General features: G+C 40.4%; 1 protein-coding gene across 3 annotated transcripts in view; it reads left to right on the plus strand.

Moving 5' to 3' along the window:
- The window catches only part of zgc:153039, a 128,360-nt gene that overhangs the window by 100,510 nt on the left and 7,687 nt on the right, over nt 1-20,163 (plus strand). The window contains exons 12-13 of one of the 3 annotated variants that reach the window (XM_067995254.1): nt 2,186-2,332; nt 2,490-2,676. In XM_067995254.1, coding sequence (XP_067851355.1) covers nt 2,186-2,332; nt 2,490-2,676 — 334 coding nt within the window. Of the gene's footprint in view, nt 1-2,185; nt 2,333-2,489; nt 5,336-20,163 lie in introns of those variants that run through there. The other 2 variants (XM_067995252.1, XM_067995253.1) reach the window with 2 other exon arrangements.

Genomic DNA, 20,163 nt, shown 5'->3' on the forward strand with positions numbered 1-20,163 from the left:
TGTACTGCCACCTCTGGTGGGTCTGTCCTGCCGGTGGGACAGGACATACCCAGGGATGGTGATGGAAGAGTCTGGGACGTTGGCTGAAAGGTATGATTCTGTGAGTATGGCTATGTCAGGCTGTTGCTTGACTAGTCTGTGGGACAGCTCTCCCAATTTTGGCACAAGTCCCCAGATGTTAGTGAGGAGGACTTTGCAGGGTCGACTGGGCTTGGTTTGCCGTTGTCGTGTCCTTTTACTCTTTATATGTTTATAAAAGACTTTAGTGTTACCTTTTATGTTACCTGCTAATCTTTTCTCATACATTCTCTTTGCCCCTCTTATTTTCTTTTTCAGTTTTACTCTGCACTCTTATGTATTCAGCTTGATTCTCTACTGTATTATGAACCTGACATCATAAACCTCCCTTTTCTGTTTTTAACCTCAATTTCTTTAATCATCCATGGAGCTCTAGCTTTGGATGCCTTTCCTTTCCCCCTTCATAGGAACGTGTGAAGTTTGTACCCAAACTGTCTCCTCTTTGAAGGCCTCCCATTGCTCATTTACTGTTTTATCTTCCAATATTTGTTTCTAATCCACCTGGGCCAGGTCCCTTTTCAACTCACTGAAATTAGCCCTCTTCCAGTTGAGTATTTTCACCGTTGATTGTTCCTTGTCCTTTTTCATAACTGCTCTAAATGTAATATTGTGATCACTGTTTCCCAAATGCTCTCCCACTGAAACATGCTCCACTTGCCCCACTTCATTCCCCGGAACTAAATCCAGCACTTCTTCCATCTTCATTGGGCTGGAAACATACTGATCAAGAAAGTTCTCTTGTATACATTTCAGGAATTCTTCCCCCTCTTTGCCCTTAACACTTTTTTCCCAGCTCATACTAGGATAATTGAAGTCCCCCATTATCACTACTCTAATGTTTTTGCATCTCTCTGAAATTTGCCTGCAAAATTGCTTCTCTATTCCCTTCCCAATATTTGGTGGTCTAAAGTATATACCCAGTGGTGTAATAGCTCCTTTTCTGCTCCTTAACTCTAACTGAATAGATGTCTTTGAATCCTCAAGCACATCATCCCATTTCAGGACTGTAACAGTATCTTTGATTAATACTGCCACCCCCTCCTTTTCTTTTTCCTTCCTTATTTCTCCTGAATATATATCATGTCCTGCTACCCTTTTCTCTAATCACTATTTGATGTTAAGCTAATTTGTTCATTGTTTTGAAGTAACCCTTAAAAATAAGTGTTTGTTTTATCTGGAATAACCACAGGGCAAATAACTAATCATTTCAAAAACAAGAAGTGTACTTTTATTACCACATTGTATATTGCACAGAACCTTGCTGCATATGAAACTGTCTACGTTGATTTATTGTGACAACATGATGTATGCCTTTTTTATTGCTGAGCCAAGTTCTACAAAATTGCATTTGTTTAAAATATATTTCATCATGCAGCTGAGATTTGATAACTTGATTTGTGAACAGTTATAAATCTTTCCAGATTTGTTGCTATTGCACATATTTTATCCAGTAAGCCACATGGATGGTGGCCACTCTTGTTTGAGAGTTGTCTCTCAAATAGCAGGCCATGCGTTGTCTTGTTTGAACCTGTATCCTTTAGTTGGCAACGGTTCCACATCTTGGTTAGGATGCCAGATGAAAGAATGTTGGGCATTGGTGAGGAGGGAAATTAATGTTGAGCAGCTCACCTTACTTGATTTGGTAACATTAGTAATAGTCATGTAAAGAACCCAAATCCAGGCCAGTATGAATATTTAACACAATGACTTGATATTAAAAAACCTCATTATATTGCAAGGTTTGGTCATTGTATTGAAACTCTGCTGTTGTCAATTCAGTGCCTTACAGCGGCCATTAAGTGTGGTTATTCATCACCTGAATAAGACAGATAATTCAGCAGTAGCCAGGAGGGGGAAGTCGTTCCCATTGCAATATTTCTCATATACTGCAAAAACTTTGCATCATTCTAAAAGTATTTATCAAAACATCTGTTGTATATAATATAAAATGGCTGGTATGATTTCAGTTTGCATTTCTCAAGTAGTAGAAACATTTCCAACAGTTTGTCATTCTTTAGTTTCTGTATAAATATAGGGTAAATAAAAGTCTGTCTACAAACAAGTGAAATTATTACTAATTCAAACACCCATATGTTCTGCTTTTTAGATGAGATGCCTTCTGACCCTCTTCAAGCACAGTATGATTCCTGGTTAAGCTTGGTTGATGCGCTGAATGTAAAATCATTTGTCAGCCTTACACTCTCTGACTCAGTACGTCATGGAGTTCAACATCTTTTATTCATCTCTGGTCTAGGTAAATAACCTGCAAAAAAAAATCAATTGTTATTCATTTTAAACAAATGTTCACATAAATTTTATTTATTCTTGGGTAGCCAGTTAGGGAGAACTTGAATCAGTGTTTTTCATCTTGGTACAATAAGTTCCTGTATTTATGTTGTCCTGTTTTGTAGGTGGAATGAGACCCAATACCCTTATCCTTGGTTTCTATGATGACTGTGTTCCTGAGGATGGTTTACAACAAATTCCAGCATTTTCACACAACAGCCCTGCAATTATCGATGCACAAGATACCAGCCTGCAGCCTCATTTTCCTCCATCCAGAGATGCTTGGTCTCCCAAAGCACTGTCAGGCAAAGAGTATGTGGCCATTATTTCTGATTCCATCAAAATGTTAAAAAATATTTGCTTAGCCCGATACTTCTGTCAGCTAAACAAAAAAGATCTATTCAGCCGCAAGAACTATGAGGTCTCCATTGATGTGTGGCCACTCAATCCGCTTCGTCCTGACAGTGCTAATTATGTTGACACTTGTAGCCTGTTTCTGTTACAAATGGCATGTATTCTTAACATGGTCCGCTTCTGGAAGACAGCCAAACTATGTATTTTCCTATGTGTTGAATCTGGAAACAGTGTTGGGGAGCATGAAAAAAAGCTAAAGCAGCTTTTAGGTCAGCTACGTATCAAAGGTTCAATTAAAAGTGTGCCCTGGGATAGTGTTGCTGCCCTTCATTGGCACAAGCAGATGCCTCAAGAAGTTGACAGTGAGGGTAGTTTTGCAAATAACTTCCCATCAAATGCAATGAAAATCTCAGATGACTATTTGATGGCTGTAAACAAGATGATTTTAGAGCAAGGGACCCATCCAGCTATCCGATTTCTCTATCTGCCACGGCCTCCTGCAGACATTACACTGCATGAAAGATATCTGGAGCAGCTTGATCTCATGACCAGAAACCTAGGACCCACTCTGTTAATTCATGGAATTACTGCAGTCACCAGTACAGATCTCTAGATCATCCACTTGAACCCATCGATTGTAGAGATTAAGAATGCTACTATATATATATATATATATATATATATATATATAGTTAAAATGTTGCGAGTAAAGATGCAAGATTGGAAAAGATAGTTGTAATGCATAAAGCCAAATTGTACACTAGATCACCTTTTTTAACCTGAGCAAAAGCATTGAGGTCTGTTGCTTGGGCATAGTTTTTAGTAGTTTTCTTTCTCCCTCCTTATTCTTCCCACTCTTAAAGTAAGGCAGAGGTATCATGTTGTCACTGTATCCATCCATAAATACTACACTTTATCATCCAAATAACCCCAGATTTGATGAAACCGCATAAGTATCTTATCGAACATTGAATTAATTTGTAAATGGGCTCTTAGAGCTGTCGATACGTGCAAGAGGTTTTGTTCCACCTCTAGAACATGACCAAAAAAAAAATCACCAAATTTTATTCAACATTCACAAGTACCTTCCTTCACTAGACACTGGGTTCCTGTATGAACCATCTATGTTTTACATATTTGTTAGAAGGGATATTTGTCAGCTGTGACTTAGTGAGTAGCCCTCTCACCTCTGAGTCAGAAGGTTGTGGTTTGAAGTCCCACTCCAGGGACTTGAGCACATAATCTAGGCTGACACTTCAGTGCAGTACTGAGGGAGTGCTGTACTGTTAGAGATGCTGTCTTTCGGATGAGACGTTAAACCAAGGTCCCGCCTGCTCTCTCAGATGGACGTAAAAGATCCCATGGCACTATTTCGAAGAATAGCAAGGGAGTTCTCGCTGGTGTCGTGGCCAATATTTATCCCTCAACCAACATCACTGAAACAACAGATTATCTGGTCATTATCACATTGCTGTTTGTGGGACCTTGCTGTGAGCACATTGGCTGCCGCGTTTCCTACATTACAACAGTGACTACACTTCAAAAAGTACTTCATTGGCTGTAAAGCGCTTTGGGACGTCCTGAGGTTGTAAAAAGCGCTATATAAATGCAGGTCTGTCTTTCTTTCTTCGATCTTGGCAACAATAATCTGAGACTTTTAGTTGGATTATTGCTAAATTTACAGGTTACTTATTGTAATCGCAGACTGGATATTTTTATTATAGAAATCATCATGGTAGGAACATTTTGAGATGAGAAATGCTAAGTTTGTCATGTGAACAATAGTCTCGACTTAGTGCAGACATAAAACACATTTAAAAGTATTTTGCAGTGAACAAATGGTGCTAAAGTTAAGGATCATGCCTCTTTGTTTACATTTTTTTAATGGCGTTTAGTATGTTTGTTACCATTTTTGCCATCACATTTTGACTGTTTATCAATGATCTCTATTAACTCCTTTTTGTAGGAAGGTTTTTATGATCACTCCTCAATTTATAAGTTATACTTTTCAGTCTCTTCATCCAAAACATGGTTTTTCTGGCTCCATATTATCAAAGCAGTAGGTTTAGATGCATCATAGTAGAACTTGCCACTGTAGTTCGTGTACAGTATCTTGAAGGTCATTCCTATTAGAATCATAGAAGTTTACAACATGGAAACAGGCCCTTCGGCCCAACATGTCCATGTCGCCCAGTTTATACCACTAAGCTAGTCCCAATTGCCTGCACTTGGCCCATATCCCTCTATACCCGTGTAACTGTCCAAATGCTTTTTAAAAGACAAAATTGTACCCGCCTCGACTACTGCCTCTGGCAGCTCATTCCAGACACTCACCACCCTTTGAGTGAAAAGATTGCCCCTCTGGACCCTTTTGTATCTCTCCCCTCTCACCTTAAATCTATGCCCCCTCGTTATAGACTCCCCTACCTTTGGGAAAAGATTTTGACTATCTACCTTATCTATGCTCCTCATTATTTTATAGACTTCTATAAGATCACCCCTAAACCTCCTACTCTCCAGGGAAAAAAGTCTCAGTCTATCCAACCTCTCCCTATAAGTCAAACCATCAAGTCCCGGTAGCATCCTAGTAAATCTTTTCTGCACTCTTTCTAGTTTAATAATATCCTTTCTATAATAGGGTGACCAGAACTGTACACAGTATTCCAAGTGTGGCCTTACTAATGTCTTGTACAACTTCAACAAGACATCCCAACTCCTGTATTCAATGTTCTGACCAATGAAACCAAGCATGCCGAATGCCTTCTTCACCACCCTATCCACCTGTGACTCCACTTTCAAGGAGCTATGAACCTGTACTCCCAGATCTCTTTGTTCTATAACTCTCCCCAACGCCCTACCATTAACGGAGTAGGTCCTGGCCCGATTCGATCTACCAAAATGCATCACCTCACATTTATCTAAATTAAACTCCATCTGCCATTCATCGGCCCACTGGCCCAATTTATCAAGATCCCGTTGCAATCCTAGATAACCTTCTTCACTGTCCACAATGCCACCAATCTTGGTGTCCTCTGTAAACTTACTAACCATGCCTCCTAAATTCTCATCCAAATCATTAATATAAATAACAAATAACAGCGGACCCAGCACCGATCCCTGAGGCACACCGCTGGTCACAGGCCTCCAGTTTGAAAAACAACCCTCTACAACCACCCTCTGTCTTCTGTCGTCAATCCAATTTTGTATCCAATTGGCTACCTCACCTTGGATCCCGTGAGATTTAACCTTATGTAACAACCTACCATGCGGTACCTTGCCAAAGGCTTTGCTAAAGTCCATGTGGACCACGTCTACTGCACAGCCCTCATCTATCTTCTTGCTTACCCATTCAAAAAACTCAATCAAATTCATGAGACATGATTTTCCACTCACAAAACCATGCTGACTGTTCCTAATCAGTCCCTGCCTCTCCAAATGCCTGTAGATCCTGTCTCTCAGAATACCCTCTAACAACTTACCCACTACAGATGTCAGGCTCACCGGTCTGTAGTTCCCAGGCTTTTCCCTGCCGCCCTTCTTAAACAAAGGCACAACATTTGCTACCCACCAATCTTCAGGCACCTCACCTGTAGCTGTCGATGATTCAAATATCTCTGCTAGGGGACCTGCAATTTCCTCCCTAACCTCCCATAACGTCCTGGGATACATTTCATCAGGTCCCGGAGATTTATCTACCTTGATGCGCGTTAAGACTTCCAGCGCCTCCCTCTCTGTAATATGTACACTCCTCAAGACATCACTATTTATTTCCCCAAGTTCCCTAACATCCATGCCCTTCTCAACCGTAAATACCGATGTGAATAATACTATTGGCTTAAAGATTGTAGACCAGGGTTTCCAACATGTTTGTCTTCATAAGCTTCATAGGTGCCTACCATGGAGCCTTGGAAGGACATAACATTTTAAATCAATGAACCCATTAATTTGCATATATTTCAAATTGCAGATATTAACAGATCCTGTTTTCTGATTTGAAATGAATCTACCAATGATGCAAACCTCCAGCCCCACAAAATGCAAACCAGTCTAATCAGCAAATAAAAAAAATACAAGCACAAATTGTCCTGAGCTGCCTGGGCTGGTTTTCCAGGGCTCTAGGCTGCATATGGCCCACAGATTGTAGTTTGACCCTGTTGTAGACCGAAAGCATTATTGTTATTGGAAACAGATGCATTTGTGTGTCATGCATTCTTACCTGCTGCTTTACCTATCCATACATTTTTGTAATGCCTTATGCAAATAATATAGTTATGGTGTTCATCTTAAATATTAAACCAAAAACTGTATTTATGCTAAATTACTGTTCCCTTTTTTAAAAGGGACAATGGCTAGATGTTAAACATAAGCTTGAAGTTTAAAAAAGTAATTTGCCTTTAATTGTTCACAGTAGGAAATCGATTGTTAAAAATGGCACTGAGGTTTTGTAAAGATTGGAGCACCAAGTGTTACATTGCTAATGTGTTGCAATCTCATTGCACTAACTTCCAGTAACCTAATTGTAGGGCTTGAAAGTAAGGCAATTTGAAAAATCTGCAGAGGAATTGTACCTCTTTGTGTTAGTCAATACAGCAAGGATGTAATAGTCTGAATAAACCTACTGGTACATCAGGCTGGTTACCCGCCCACAGATGTTGGCCTCTATCTGGCAGACTGGTGATTTTCAAGCCCATATACAAGTTTTTGCATTGGAAATATTGAGCATGTGCAGATATGATGGCTATCTTCAAGGCAAGTGTTCCATACACCTGAATGTGCAACAAAAATAGTTGCACAAATACTTTTTATTATCTTTGTAGATTTTGTTCATTATATGCTTATTTCCTTTTTATACAAACATGCTGTTTGACAGAGAATTTATCTTTTAAAAAAAAATCTGTACTTAAGAGCACCTGGAAATTCAAAAAAATGCCAAGTAACTGCCTTTCAAGCCTGAACCTTACCAGCATTCCTATTTGGCACAACTGTGTAATACCATTATAAATGTATCCAGCATTAAAAGTCTGATGGAAAAGTACCTGGGTTTACTAAATTGGTATTGATGAAATGATTAGTTTACGGTCAAATGAAAATACAGTATACACACTTCTCGGGTGCTGGCTTTGTTATTGCTTCAGTTGTACACATTAATTGTTTACTTTTTTTTAAAAAACTTTTGGGGAGGCCATAAGGAATAATTTAAGATAACTGAGTAACAAGCAATCAATACTCCTGTACATTTACCACCAACACAAATTGTAGAATACCCAAGTATAGAAATGTTTCTGATCAACATCAAATGAAAAATATTGTTTACCTAAATTTAACTGAAGTATTCACCTATCATTTTTAGTTTTGATTGGTTTAAATGAACACATTTGTTTTGCAATTAGCATCGGTGTACTATTTTAAGTAGAAAATCCTTGATGCTTAGATTAATGTATCTCTTTTTTGAGCTATCACGTGAGCAGAACCTATTTCTCAAGGGCTGAAACCAATTTGCCTGCCAGGTTGCCTTGTAATTTGTGAGTAGCATGTGGGGAAGGGGCTCAAAATGGAGGGAGAATCAAATGGGGGAAAAAAGTTGTTTTTAAGTGTTTGTTTTTGAGAAACAAAAATACAAATTTTAGAAAATAGACTGTTAGTTTTAAAATTCAGTTTCTTTTCACCAATGTATTGTTACTTTATCCCTTCCTTTTTACATGTATAAGTGAGATTATCTTTTGTTTACAGTGCCATTCATTTATCACCAAAACAAATACTTGAACAGATTTTTTTTTGTTTTAATCCTGCCCTTGGTGTCTATCACTGATCCCTTAACATCAAGTGTCTTTTGGTTTGTTATATTCCCCCCCATGTAGCCACAATTTCCACAAATATTCTCCAGCTCTATGATTCATAGAATGGTTACAGCACGGAAGGAGGCCATTCGGCCCATCGAGTCCGCGCGAGCTCAATGCACGAGCAATCCAGCTAGTCCCAATGCCCCGTTCTTTCCCTGTAGCCCTGCAAATTTTTTCCTTTCAAGTACTTATCCAGTTCCCTTTTGAAGGCCATGATTGAATCTGTCTCCACCACTCCCTCGGCCAGTGCATTCCAGATCCTAACCACTCACTGTGTAAAAAAGTTTTTCCTCATATTACCTTTAGTTCTTTTGCCAATCACCTTAAATCTGTAAACCCTTCATGATTTTGATTACCTCTATCAAATCTCCTTGCAACTGTCTCTGTTCCAAGGAGAACAACCCCAGCTTCTCCAGTCTATCCACGTATTCCCTTATCCCTGGAATCATTCCAGCAAATCTCTTCTGTACCCTTTGAGGCCTTCAAATCTTTCCTGAAGTGCAGGGCCCAGTAGTGGACACAATACACCAGTTGTGGCTGAACCAGTGTTTTATAAAGGTTCATCGTGACTTCTATACTTTTGTACTCTATGCCTCTATTTATAAAGCCCAGGGTCCCATATGCTTTTTTAACCACTTTCTCAACTTGCCCTGCCACCTTCAACGATTTGTGCACATATACCCCCAGGTCTCTCTGTTCCTGTACCCCTTTTAGAGTTGTGCCCTCTAGTTTCTATTGCCTCTCCTCGTTCTTCCTACCAAAATGTATCACTCTGCATTTTTCTGCGTTAAATTTCATATGCCACGTGTCGGCCCATGCCACCAGCCTGTCCATATCCTCCTGAAGTCTATCACTATCCTCCTCACTGTTTCCAAGTTTTGTGTCATTTGCAAATTTTGAAATTGTTCCCTGTACACCCAAGTTGAAGTCATTAATATATATCAAGCAAAGCATGGTCCCAGCACTGACCCCTGGGGAATACCACTGTACACCTCCCTCCAGTTCGAAAAACAACCATTCACCACTACTCTCTGTTTGTTGTCCCTTAGCCAATTCTTTATCCATGTTGCTACTGCCCCCTTTATTCCATGGACCGCAATCTTGATAAGCCTACCGTGTGGCACTTTATCAAACGCCTTTTGAAAGTCCATATCCACCACATCAACTGCATCGCCCTCATCTACCCTCTGTTACCTCATCAAAAAACTCTATCAACTTAGTTAAACATGATTTGCCTTTAACAAATCCCTAATCAATCCACCCTCGTCCAAGTGATTGTTAATTCTGTCCGAGATTATGGTTTCTAATAGTTTCCCCAACACTGAGGTTAAACTGACTGGCCTATAGTTGCTGGGTTTATCCTTACACCCTTTTTTGAACTAGGGTGTAATATTTGCAATTCTCCAGTCCTCTGGCACCACCCCTGTATCTACGGATGTTTGGAAGATTATGGCCAGTACCTCTGCAATTTCCACCCTTACTTCCCTCAGCAACCTAGGATGCATCCCATCCGGACCGGGTGACTTATCTACTTTAAGTACAGCTAGCCTTTGAATGACCTCTTTATCAATTTTTAGCCCTTCTAATTCTGTAAGTACCATATGGAATTTTCTGCAACTTTTTGAATTTCTGCTAAGATACAGGCATCAAATCATAATTAATGAGAATTGCATGTTTTATAGTATCACAGTCCAAATTGTCCATTAAATCCACATGTGAAATTGCAGTGGGTGCTTTACTTCTTAGTGACAGCAAAAACCTCTCTGCCCAAACTCCTTTGTCCCATTTAAGATGGTTTGCTAACAAAGCAAGTCCTCAATAATCCATTTATGTGTCCCATTGTTTAACATTTGGTATGAAACAAGCTTTTAGTAAAATTACGCTGAGTTATGAGCTAGATCAATTGGATCCTCATTTACTGGACTCTCCATCATAAGCCTTTCTCCACCAGTTCAAGTGCGCAAGGATGCTGCTTCTTTTCACCTCGCGCTTGCATCGAGCCTCATCACGGTGGCACTGATGCTCCTTTTCTTTGGACTCATATCTGCACTACTGCTTTTTATGGTAATGCCGAGCCTTCTTTGCAGCCTGGAGTCTTAAGGACTTCTAATTAGTACACCCGTTCCCAGACGTTTTCCTTTATTGCTAGTCAGACTAACTATAGTTTGAGATCTGCATCTGTTATAATTTTAAATGTTGCTGTATGCTCCTGCTAAATTTACTTTTAAAAAATTTGAACAACCTGTTTGAAGGTGATATTCCAATACCAAATTTAGGGCTTCATCAGATACTTCTGCCCTATTCTTCACCAGGATCCACTCCTATAAGCGACCCTTCATTCCCTATGAAGTGAAATGTGATCTTATATGTACAATATCTGGTAATTTGGTAATGCCTGGGGAAGTGATTGAATAAACAACCTTGCTATTTTAATTTCCTCAACCTTAAATGTCTGATTTTTGTCCAAAAGCTATTAGACCAGACTACTTATGCTATAAACTACCAAAATAAAAAATAAGCAGTGGCAAAAAAACAATACAGCAGGTTTTGCTTGACTACAGAATGTTTGACTTTTACAGAATTTGCTTACTGCAGGCTCTATCTCAGACACAAAAATGATAAGTCAAATCACTTCATTTATACTTTTAATAATACTAAACCTGCACCAGTGTCTATAATACACAACAGTGAGGTTTAGTTTAAACCCACAAAGCCTTCAGGTAGTCATCAATGGAACCAGAGAGCTGATGAATCGGGAAAAACCACTTCCTCTGGCTGGGGAGTCAGTTCTGAGGGGATCATTAATTTAAGATAATCACTGAGAGTGAGGACAGACATTAGGAGAGAATTCTTTATGCAGATAGTTGTTCAAGCATGGAATGCTTTGCCACAGGGAGTAATTAAGCCAGAGACCATTGCATATTTTAAGGTAAGAGTGGATAAATATTTGAAATAGAGGGACATACTGGGCTACAAAGAGAGCAAGGCAGTGGGATTAGTTTTGGATTTCTCTGGGCAAACAGATGGCACAGACACAGTCTGTGGAATGGTCTACTTCTGTGCTGTAAACTATGATTCTGTGAATTGAGAGAATGCTGCCGAATATATTTCTGGCACTCTATGGGGCATCCTTTTGCCACAAGATCAAAGTTACTTAACTTTCAGTTGCAAAGGCCTTTGTCACTCATGAACCAAAAGAAACAGTGACACCAGGCTTGCTTAAGTTGACTGACTGCTCATCTTTTTAGAATAACAATAGGCTTTGGTAGCCTCTAGGGTTGTAACATTCTGCTATCGGTCTAAAGGGGAAAATCAAAACAATCGATGTGATTGCTTGCAGTCACCTGTCCATACAAGCACTAATCCTTATGACATTTCCAACCACACATGGGGAATGTGGATTCTCCCAATCCAAAGAGACAGCAAAAGTACTAAGAAAATTAAAGTGACTATCAAAATCTGATAAATAGATACTAAAAATTGTCTCTTTAAATAGAAACATAGAAAATAGGAGCAAGAGTAGGCCATTCGGCCCTTCAGGCCTGCTCCGCCATTCAAAATGATCCTGGCTGATCGTCTAACTCAGTACCCTGTTCCTGCATTCTCCCCATATCCCTTGAGCATTGAGAAATCTATCTATCTCCTTGAATACATCTAATGAATTGGCCTCCACTGCCTTCTGTGGTAGAGAATACCACAGGTTCACCACCCTCTGAGTGAAGAAATTTCTCCTCATCTCTGTTCTAAATGGCATACCCCGTTTCCTGAGACTGTGACCCCTGGTTCTGGACTCCCCATCCATCGGGAACATCCTCCCTGCATCTAGTCTGTCTAGTCCTGTTAGAATTTTATATGTTTCGATGAGATCACCTCTCATTCTTCTAAACTCTAGTGAATATAGGCCTAGTCGACCCAATCTCTCCTCATACGTCAGTCCTGCCATCCCAGGAATCAGTCTGGTAAACCTTCGTTGCACTCCCTCCATGGCAAGGACATCCTCAGATAAGGAGACCAAAACTGCACACAATACCCCAGATGATTTCTTACCAAGGACCTGTATAACTGCAGTAAGACATCCCTGCTCCTGTACTCAAATCCTCTTGCAATGAAGGCCAACATACCATTCGCAAATTATTTGAAATAATGACCTATCTTCTTGTCTCCTTGTCTATCACTGTATACAATAACTCTACAGCCCAACGAGAAGTACCAAAAATGATATATGCTGCATGGTCCTGAGAAATATTACAAAAAGTGATAACATTCCAGCTATGGGGTTTTTCATCAGCAAAAAACTCTAGCTGTGGGACTGTTTTTGTACCTGTTGTCTGTATTTGGCATTCTTTTTTTTGAGAGAGGTCTTTTTAAAATGTTGTATTGTGTAAATTTGAAAATCAAAGTTTTAGGGAGTCTCCAGGATATGAAAACATCTCCAGATTGCCACATCATTTCTAGATGATGATCAGCTTTAAATAAATAATCCGTGAACTCTTTTTTTGTACTTAATCCAAAATACTACCAAATGTCACGGTGAGTTAAACATAGACATGTAGCTTAAAACATAATATCCATTTAAAACTGCCTTAAAAATATATCAAAAAATCTGAAGATCATAGGATTCCTGTTGAAGAGAGAATATACTGTTCAATGTTTAAACTATTAAGATTAAGCAGGAAGCCCATCTCACATTCATTTTAATAAGTTACCAAAGGAACCTGTAACTGTCTGATACCATCATGGAAGTCGATAGGAAAGTAATGTTAATGTCACTGTACAACAAGTTATTGATCTGCAGAAAGATCTATGACTGAGGTTATTTTGCTTGGTTTTCAAGTTGCTACAAAGTTGTGTACATATCAATAATTCAGTTGGGATATTACTGCTGAAGCAGACTTTCTGAAGTGAGCATGTACAAAGTGTTTTTTTTAATTGACTCAGTTGAAACTATTTTTGAAACATAATTTAACACTTTATTGCCTTGATATACTGTGGCTAGTCATTGACACTTCATCTTAAAAACAAAATGATTAATTCAGAAGAATGAATTAACATGAGGACATTCTGGGTTGTGCTAGGAAAACCTCTGCCCACCCCGCCCCCAATAACAACCAGTGTACCTCACCAGTGCTCTAATTTTCAGACATGAAGGGTTAAAGTGCATGAGTTACGGGCCTTCAGTGCTTAAGAAATTGACAGATTGGAATCCCGTTTGTACTTTGTGTTAAAGCATCAAACAGCTTTCTTCTTGCAGCACTATATAGTTTGTTAAAGAAAGAACTTACATTTACATAGCACCTTATAAACAAATCTTGGGGGGAAAAAACAACATTGAGGGCAATAGTACTAAAAATTATGCAAGTGATCAATGATTTATGACAGTGGTTAAGAACAAAAGGTTTGTATAGTGATGCCTGATTTGTAACCTAGGGGAATTACAATAGATATGGGTATGAAGAAGTAACTTAATATCAAAGGCATAAATTTTAAAATAACTGTTTTGGTTACTGATTTTAAACATTCGCCCTTAGAGCTCCCCTAATGGCTTTTTTTGTACAAGCACCATGTAATTGAGTCATATAGGTCAGGAGGTCCCAGTTTGACTCCTGATCTGTGCTGTCGGTCAATATTAGCAAGAGTGGCAACAGGCATTCTAAAATTGACCTCAGTGCCCCTGGGCTATGAAGGGGAAAATCAGTCAGGGGCCCTTCTCTTGAAATTTATCCAGTGAACTCCTTCTCAGAGTGAATATGTGGATATTGGGCAAGGACAGGAATGGGCTTGGTTATGATGCCCTCATGGGTAATTCGCATTCAACATTCATTGTCTAGGCTCATGCATAAAGGACAGCTACTGGGTGAGGTAACCAGAGGGTGACCAGTGCACATGGAATAGTACTCCAGCAAGGTGTCCATGCCTTTGGGTGGAGAGAGAGTAGCCATCAAAAGACAATATAAAGGGGAGAAAGTTTTGCTACAGCTATGCAAAACCCTGATTAGAACACATCTGGAGTACTGTGTACAGTTCTGGTCACCACACTGTAGAATGGATATATTGGCCTTGGAAGGAGTGCAAACCAGATTCACCAGACGGTTTCGAGGGCTCCAAGGGTTAGATTATGATGAGAGATTACATAAACCCAGTTCTGGTGAAAGATCATTGACCTGAAATGTTAACTGTTTCTTTCTCCAAAGATGCTGCCTGACTTGAGTATTTCCAGCATTTTTTGGTTTTATAACATAAACTAGGCTTGTATTCTCTGGATTATAGAAAGTTAAAGGGAGATTTGATTGAGGTTTTTAGGATTTTGAAAGGAATTGGTAGGGTAGATAGGGAGAAACCTTTTCCACTGGTGGGCGAGTCTAGGACAAGGGGACATCACCTTAATATCAGAGCCAGGCCATTCAGAAGAGAAGTTAAGAATCACTTCTTCATGCAAAGGGTGGTAGAAGTGTGGTACACTCTCCCACAAAAAGCAATAGTTGCTAGCCCAATTAATAATTTTAAATCTGAGATCATTAGGTTTTTGCTAGCTAAGGGTATTAGGGGATATGGATCCAAGGCGAGTGGATGGAGATAGGATACAGATCAGCCATGATATCATTGAATGGTGGAACAGGCTCAAGGGGCTGAATGGCCTACTCCTGTTCCTATGTTCCTGTGGGGAAGCACTTAGCTCCTCCCCCTGACGGCACAGCTGATTTCAGAAACCCGCCATGTGGGATGTTGCATGCATAAACCTACATACTATCATTCCAATGTGGTATTAAATCCAGTCATAGTTTTTAAAAAAATTATATCTGAAATGTAAACTCTCCTGTTTTCACACCAATTACTGTACCTGGAGTTCTTTCCTGTGGGTTTAAAGTTTTTACAATAATCCATTTTTATTCCCAGAGTACATCACAGCATGATTAGCTTAATAAATGTCACATACTTGTACTAAAGCATAATCTGCTTAATTGGTGGGATGTAGTGGAGGAGTTTTGCATTTGTAAATATGTACAAGTTTACTATTTTTATGCTGCTAAGTAGATCTTCCTGGATGGAAGGCTTTGATGCAACATCCCCTTGTACATAGCAGCACTTAAATATGTTTCCAGAGTATTTGAAACTGTGACTCAAAAGAAAAATAAATAATGGGTTAGCTGAGCAATTTCTGTATGCTGGTGTGATTAATGTTGAATTTTTAATTTCTTATGTCTGGAAGCCACAGTGTCTTTACATAATGTGTTTGCCTAGAGAAGAAAATTGCAATAAAGGAAAACACATTAACAGATTATTTGTATGCTAATAACGTCATTCACCAAAGTATATTTCTGCCAAGATTCAAAATTGTATTTTTATTTTACTACTCTAAATGTTTTGAGTAATATAAAGCTGGCTTTTTTTGTGATACATTTCCTACCGAGTGCAAATAAACTTAATGCTTGTGAACATGTTTTATGTTTTGTATTGGAATAGTTGCAGGGAGCACAATCAGAACGAAGAAAACAAATTTTGAAAAAAGATATATACCTGTATTTTTCTTTTTTTAAAAAAAATAAACCCCTCTCCTGGGCCCACACCATAAACTGAAACAGTTTCTAATGCACCAGATCAATTTCCCATGTCTTGAAAAATTCAAATTTTCTTTTTTGCCTCTTTTTTGTTTCCCCCCAGATGAGAATCATAGTCACAAGTTACACCACCCTTTGGAAAGTAGTAACTACAATCTAAAATAAATTTTAAGTGATCAATCCCACAAAGAAGTGTCACCCTTTATGGTTCAACAATACAACCTATTTTAAGATATCTCGCTCTTCTAAACACAGGTCCATATGTTTAAATGAGTTTGCAATTTGTATCACACTTGGTGATCATAAATCACCAACAGTTCCCTTATATTGACAGCTCTGAAAGAAGTGGTTGCATTTAGCTTGCTGTCCATCAGGTACTGTACATTGTACCATGGGTTGTGATTTGTGAACTATTTAGAGCTGATTTTTTTTCTTTCTCTTTTCTACCCTCCCCCATTTGACGACTGCAGCACTGTAGGCAATAAAAGTGGAATTGTATATACTGCTTCCAAATGCCTTAAAATCCTGCCCCCAGCCACTACTGGTGCATATTTTGAGTTTTTACGTTTAATACAATGCATTTGGCTAACTTTCAGAACTATTTAAGATTTTTTTAAAAACCTAATGGCATTTGAGATTATCCATATTCTACAGATGACCAAATCATCGCTCCCAAAATTTACATAATATATAAGAAAATAAGAAATAGGTGCAGGAGTAGGCCATACGGCCCCTCAAGCCTGCTCCGCCATTCAATAAGATCACAGCTGATCTTCAATCTAAATTCCACTTTCCCACCCGATCTCCATATCCCTTGATTCCCTCAGAGTCCAAAAATCGATCTATCTCAGCCTTGAATATATTCAATGACTCAGCATCCACAGTCCTCTGGGTTAGAGAATTCCAAAGATTCACAACCCTCTGAGTGAAGAAGTTCCTCCTCATCTCCGTCCTAAATGGCTGACCCCTTATCCTGTGACTATTTTCCCTAGTTCTAGACTCTCCAGCCAGGGGAAACAACCTCTCAGCATCTATCCTGTCAAGCCTCCTCAGAATCGTATGTTTTGATGAGATCACTTCTCATTCTTCTAAGCTCCAGACAGTATAGGTCCATTCTACTCAACCTCTCATCCCAGGAACTAATCTAGTGAACCTTGGTTGCACCGCTTCCAAGGCAAGAATACCCTTCTTTAGATAAGGAGACTAAAACTGTACTCAGTACTCCAAGTGAGGTCTCACCAAAGCCCTGTACAATTGTAGTAAGACGTCCTTTCTCTTGTACTCCAACCCCCTTTCAATAAAGGCCAACAAGCCACTTGCTTTCCTAATTGCTTGCTGTACCTGCATACTAAATTTTTGTGTTTCTGAAAGAAGGACACCCAAATCTCTCTGAACAACATTTAATAGTTTTTCATCATTTAAAAAATGATGTTTTTCTATTCTTCCTAACAAAGTGAATAACCTCACATTTCCTCACATTATACTCCTTCTGCCAGCTTCTTGCCCACTCATGTAACCTGCCTATATTCTCTCTGCAGACTCTAAGCCCTCCTCACAGCTTACTTTCCCAACTAGCTTTGAATTGTCAGCAAACTTGGATACATTACACTCGGTCCCTTCATCTAAGTCATTAATATAGTCATTAATATAGATTGTAAATAGCTGAGGCCCAAGCAATGATCCTTGCGGCACTCCACTAGTTACAGCCCGCCAACCTGAAAATGACCCGTTTGACCTTAGTCAAAATTCACTCTTGTCATTCACAAACGCATTGTCTTCCCTTCCCGTTTTAGAGGCACTTTCCCCCTTCAACTCTTTCTATCAGTTAACCAAGATGAATTTTCTTTTCTCACTGTAAGTTGCCACAGATCCTCAGAATCTGAACCCAGAGCCTGCATGCAAGTACGGTATTCCTGGGTCACATGAGAACCAACGTGAGGAAAAAAAACCTACTTGACCTCGTCCTCACCGATCTAACTGTCGCAGATGCATCTGTCCATGACGGTATTAGTAGGAGTGACCACAGCACAATCCTTGTGGAGACTAAGTCCCATCTTCACACTGAGGACACCGTCCATTGTGTTGTGTGGCACTACCACCGTGCTAAATAGGGTATATTCAGAACAGATCGAGCAGCTCAAAACTGGGCATCCATGAGGCGCTGTGGGCCATCAGCAACTGCAGAATTGTATCCTACCACAATCTGTAACCCCATGGCCCGGCATATCCCTCACTCTTTCATTACCATCAAGCCAGGGGATCAACCCTGGTTCAATGAGCAGCACCAGGCATACCTAAAAATGAGGTGCCAACCTGGTGAAGCTACAACACAGGAGTACATGCATGCTAAACAGCGGAAGCAACCTGCTATAGACAGAGCTAAGCAATCCCACAACCAACGAATCACATCAAAGCTCTGCGGTCCTGTCACATCCAGTCGTGAATGGTGGTGCACAGTTAAACAACTAACGGGAGGGGAGGCTTCGTGGATATCCCCATCCTCAATGATGACAGAGCCCAGTGCGTGAGTGCAAAAGACAAGGCTGAAGCGTTTGCAACCATCTTCGTTCAGAAGGGCCAAGTAGATGATCCATCTCGGCCTCCTCCCAATATTCCCATCATTACAGAAGCCAGTCTTCTGCCAATTCAATTCACTCCACCTGATATCAAGAAACAGCTGAGTGCACTGGATAAAGCAAAGGCTCTGGGCCCTGACCACATCCCGGCTGAAGTGCTGAAGACTTGTGAACCAGAACTAGCTGCGCCTCTAGCCAAGCTGTTCCAGTACCACTACAATACTGGCATCTACTCAACAAAGTGGAAAATTGCCCAGGTATGCCCTGTCCACAAAAAGCAGGTCAAATCCAATCTGGCCAATTACTGCCCCATCAGTCTCCTCTCAATCTTTAGCAAAGTGATGGAAGGTGTCGTCGGCAGTGCTACCAAGCGGCACTTACTTACCAATAACCTGCTTACCGATGCTCAGTTTGGGTTCCTCCAGGACCACTCGGCTCCAGACCTCATTACAGCCTTGGTCTGAACATGGAAAAAATTCCAGAGGTGAGGTGAGAGTGACTGCCTTTGACATCAAGACAGCATTTTACCAAGTGTGGCACCAAGGAGACCAAGTAAAATTGAAGTCAATGGGAATCAGGGAAAAGTGTCCAGTGGCTGGAGTCATACCTAGCACAAAGGAAGATGGTAGTGGTTGTTGGAGGCCAATCATCTCAGCCCCAGGGCATTGCTACAGGAGTTCCTCAGGGCAGTATCCTAGGCCCAAGCATCTTCAGTTGCGTCATCAATGACCTTCCCTCCATCATAAGGTCAGAAGTGGGGATGTTTGCTGATGATTGCAGTGTTCAGCTCCATTCGCAACCCCTCAGATAATGAAGCAGTCTGTGCCCGCATGCAGCGAGACCTGGACAACTCCAGGCTTGGGCTGATAAGTGGCAAGTAATATTCGTGCCAGGCAATAACCATCTCCAACAAGAGAGAGTCTAACCACCTCCCCTTGACATTCAACAGCGTTACCATCGCTGAATTCCCCACCATCAACATCCTGGGGGTCACCATTGACCAGAAATTTAACTGGACCAGCCACATAAATACTGTGGCTGCAAGAGCAGGTCAGAGGCTGGGTTCTCTGGGGCGAGTGACTCACCTCCCGACTCACCTCCCGATTCCCCAAAGCCTTTCCACCATCTACAAGTCAAGAGTGTGATGGAATACTCTCCACTTGCCTGGATGAGTGCAGCTCCAACAACACTCAAGAAGCTCAACACCATCCAGGACAAAGCATCCCGCTTGATTGGCACCCCATCCACCACCTTAAACATTCACTCCCTCCACCATCAGCGCACAGTGGCTGCAGTGTGTACCATCTACAAGATGCACTGCAGCAACTCGCCAAAGCTTCTTCGGCAGCACCTCCCAAACTTGCAACCTCGACCACCTAGAAGGACAAGGCCAGCAGGCGCATGAGAACACCACCACCAGCACCTTCCTCTCCAAGTGACACACCATCCTGATTTTGAAATATATCGCCATTC

This window comes from Heptranchias perlo, chromosome 13 (genome assembly GCF_035084215.1).
Source record: "Heptranchias perlo isolate sHepPer1 chromosome 13, sHepPer1.hap1, whole genome shotgun sequence".
Taxonomy (NCBI): domain Eukaryota; kingdom Metazoa; phylum Chordata; class Chondrichthyes; order Hexanchiformes; family Hexanchidae; genus Heptranchias; species Heptranchias perlo.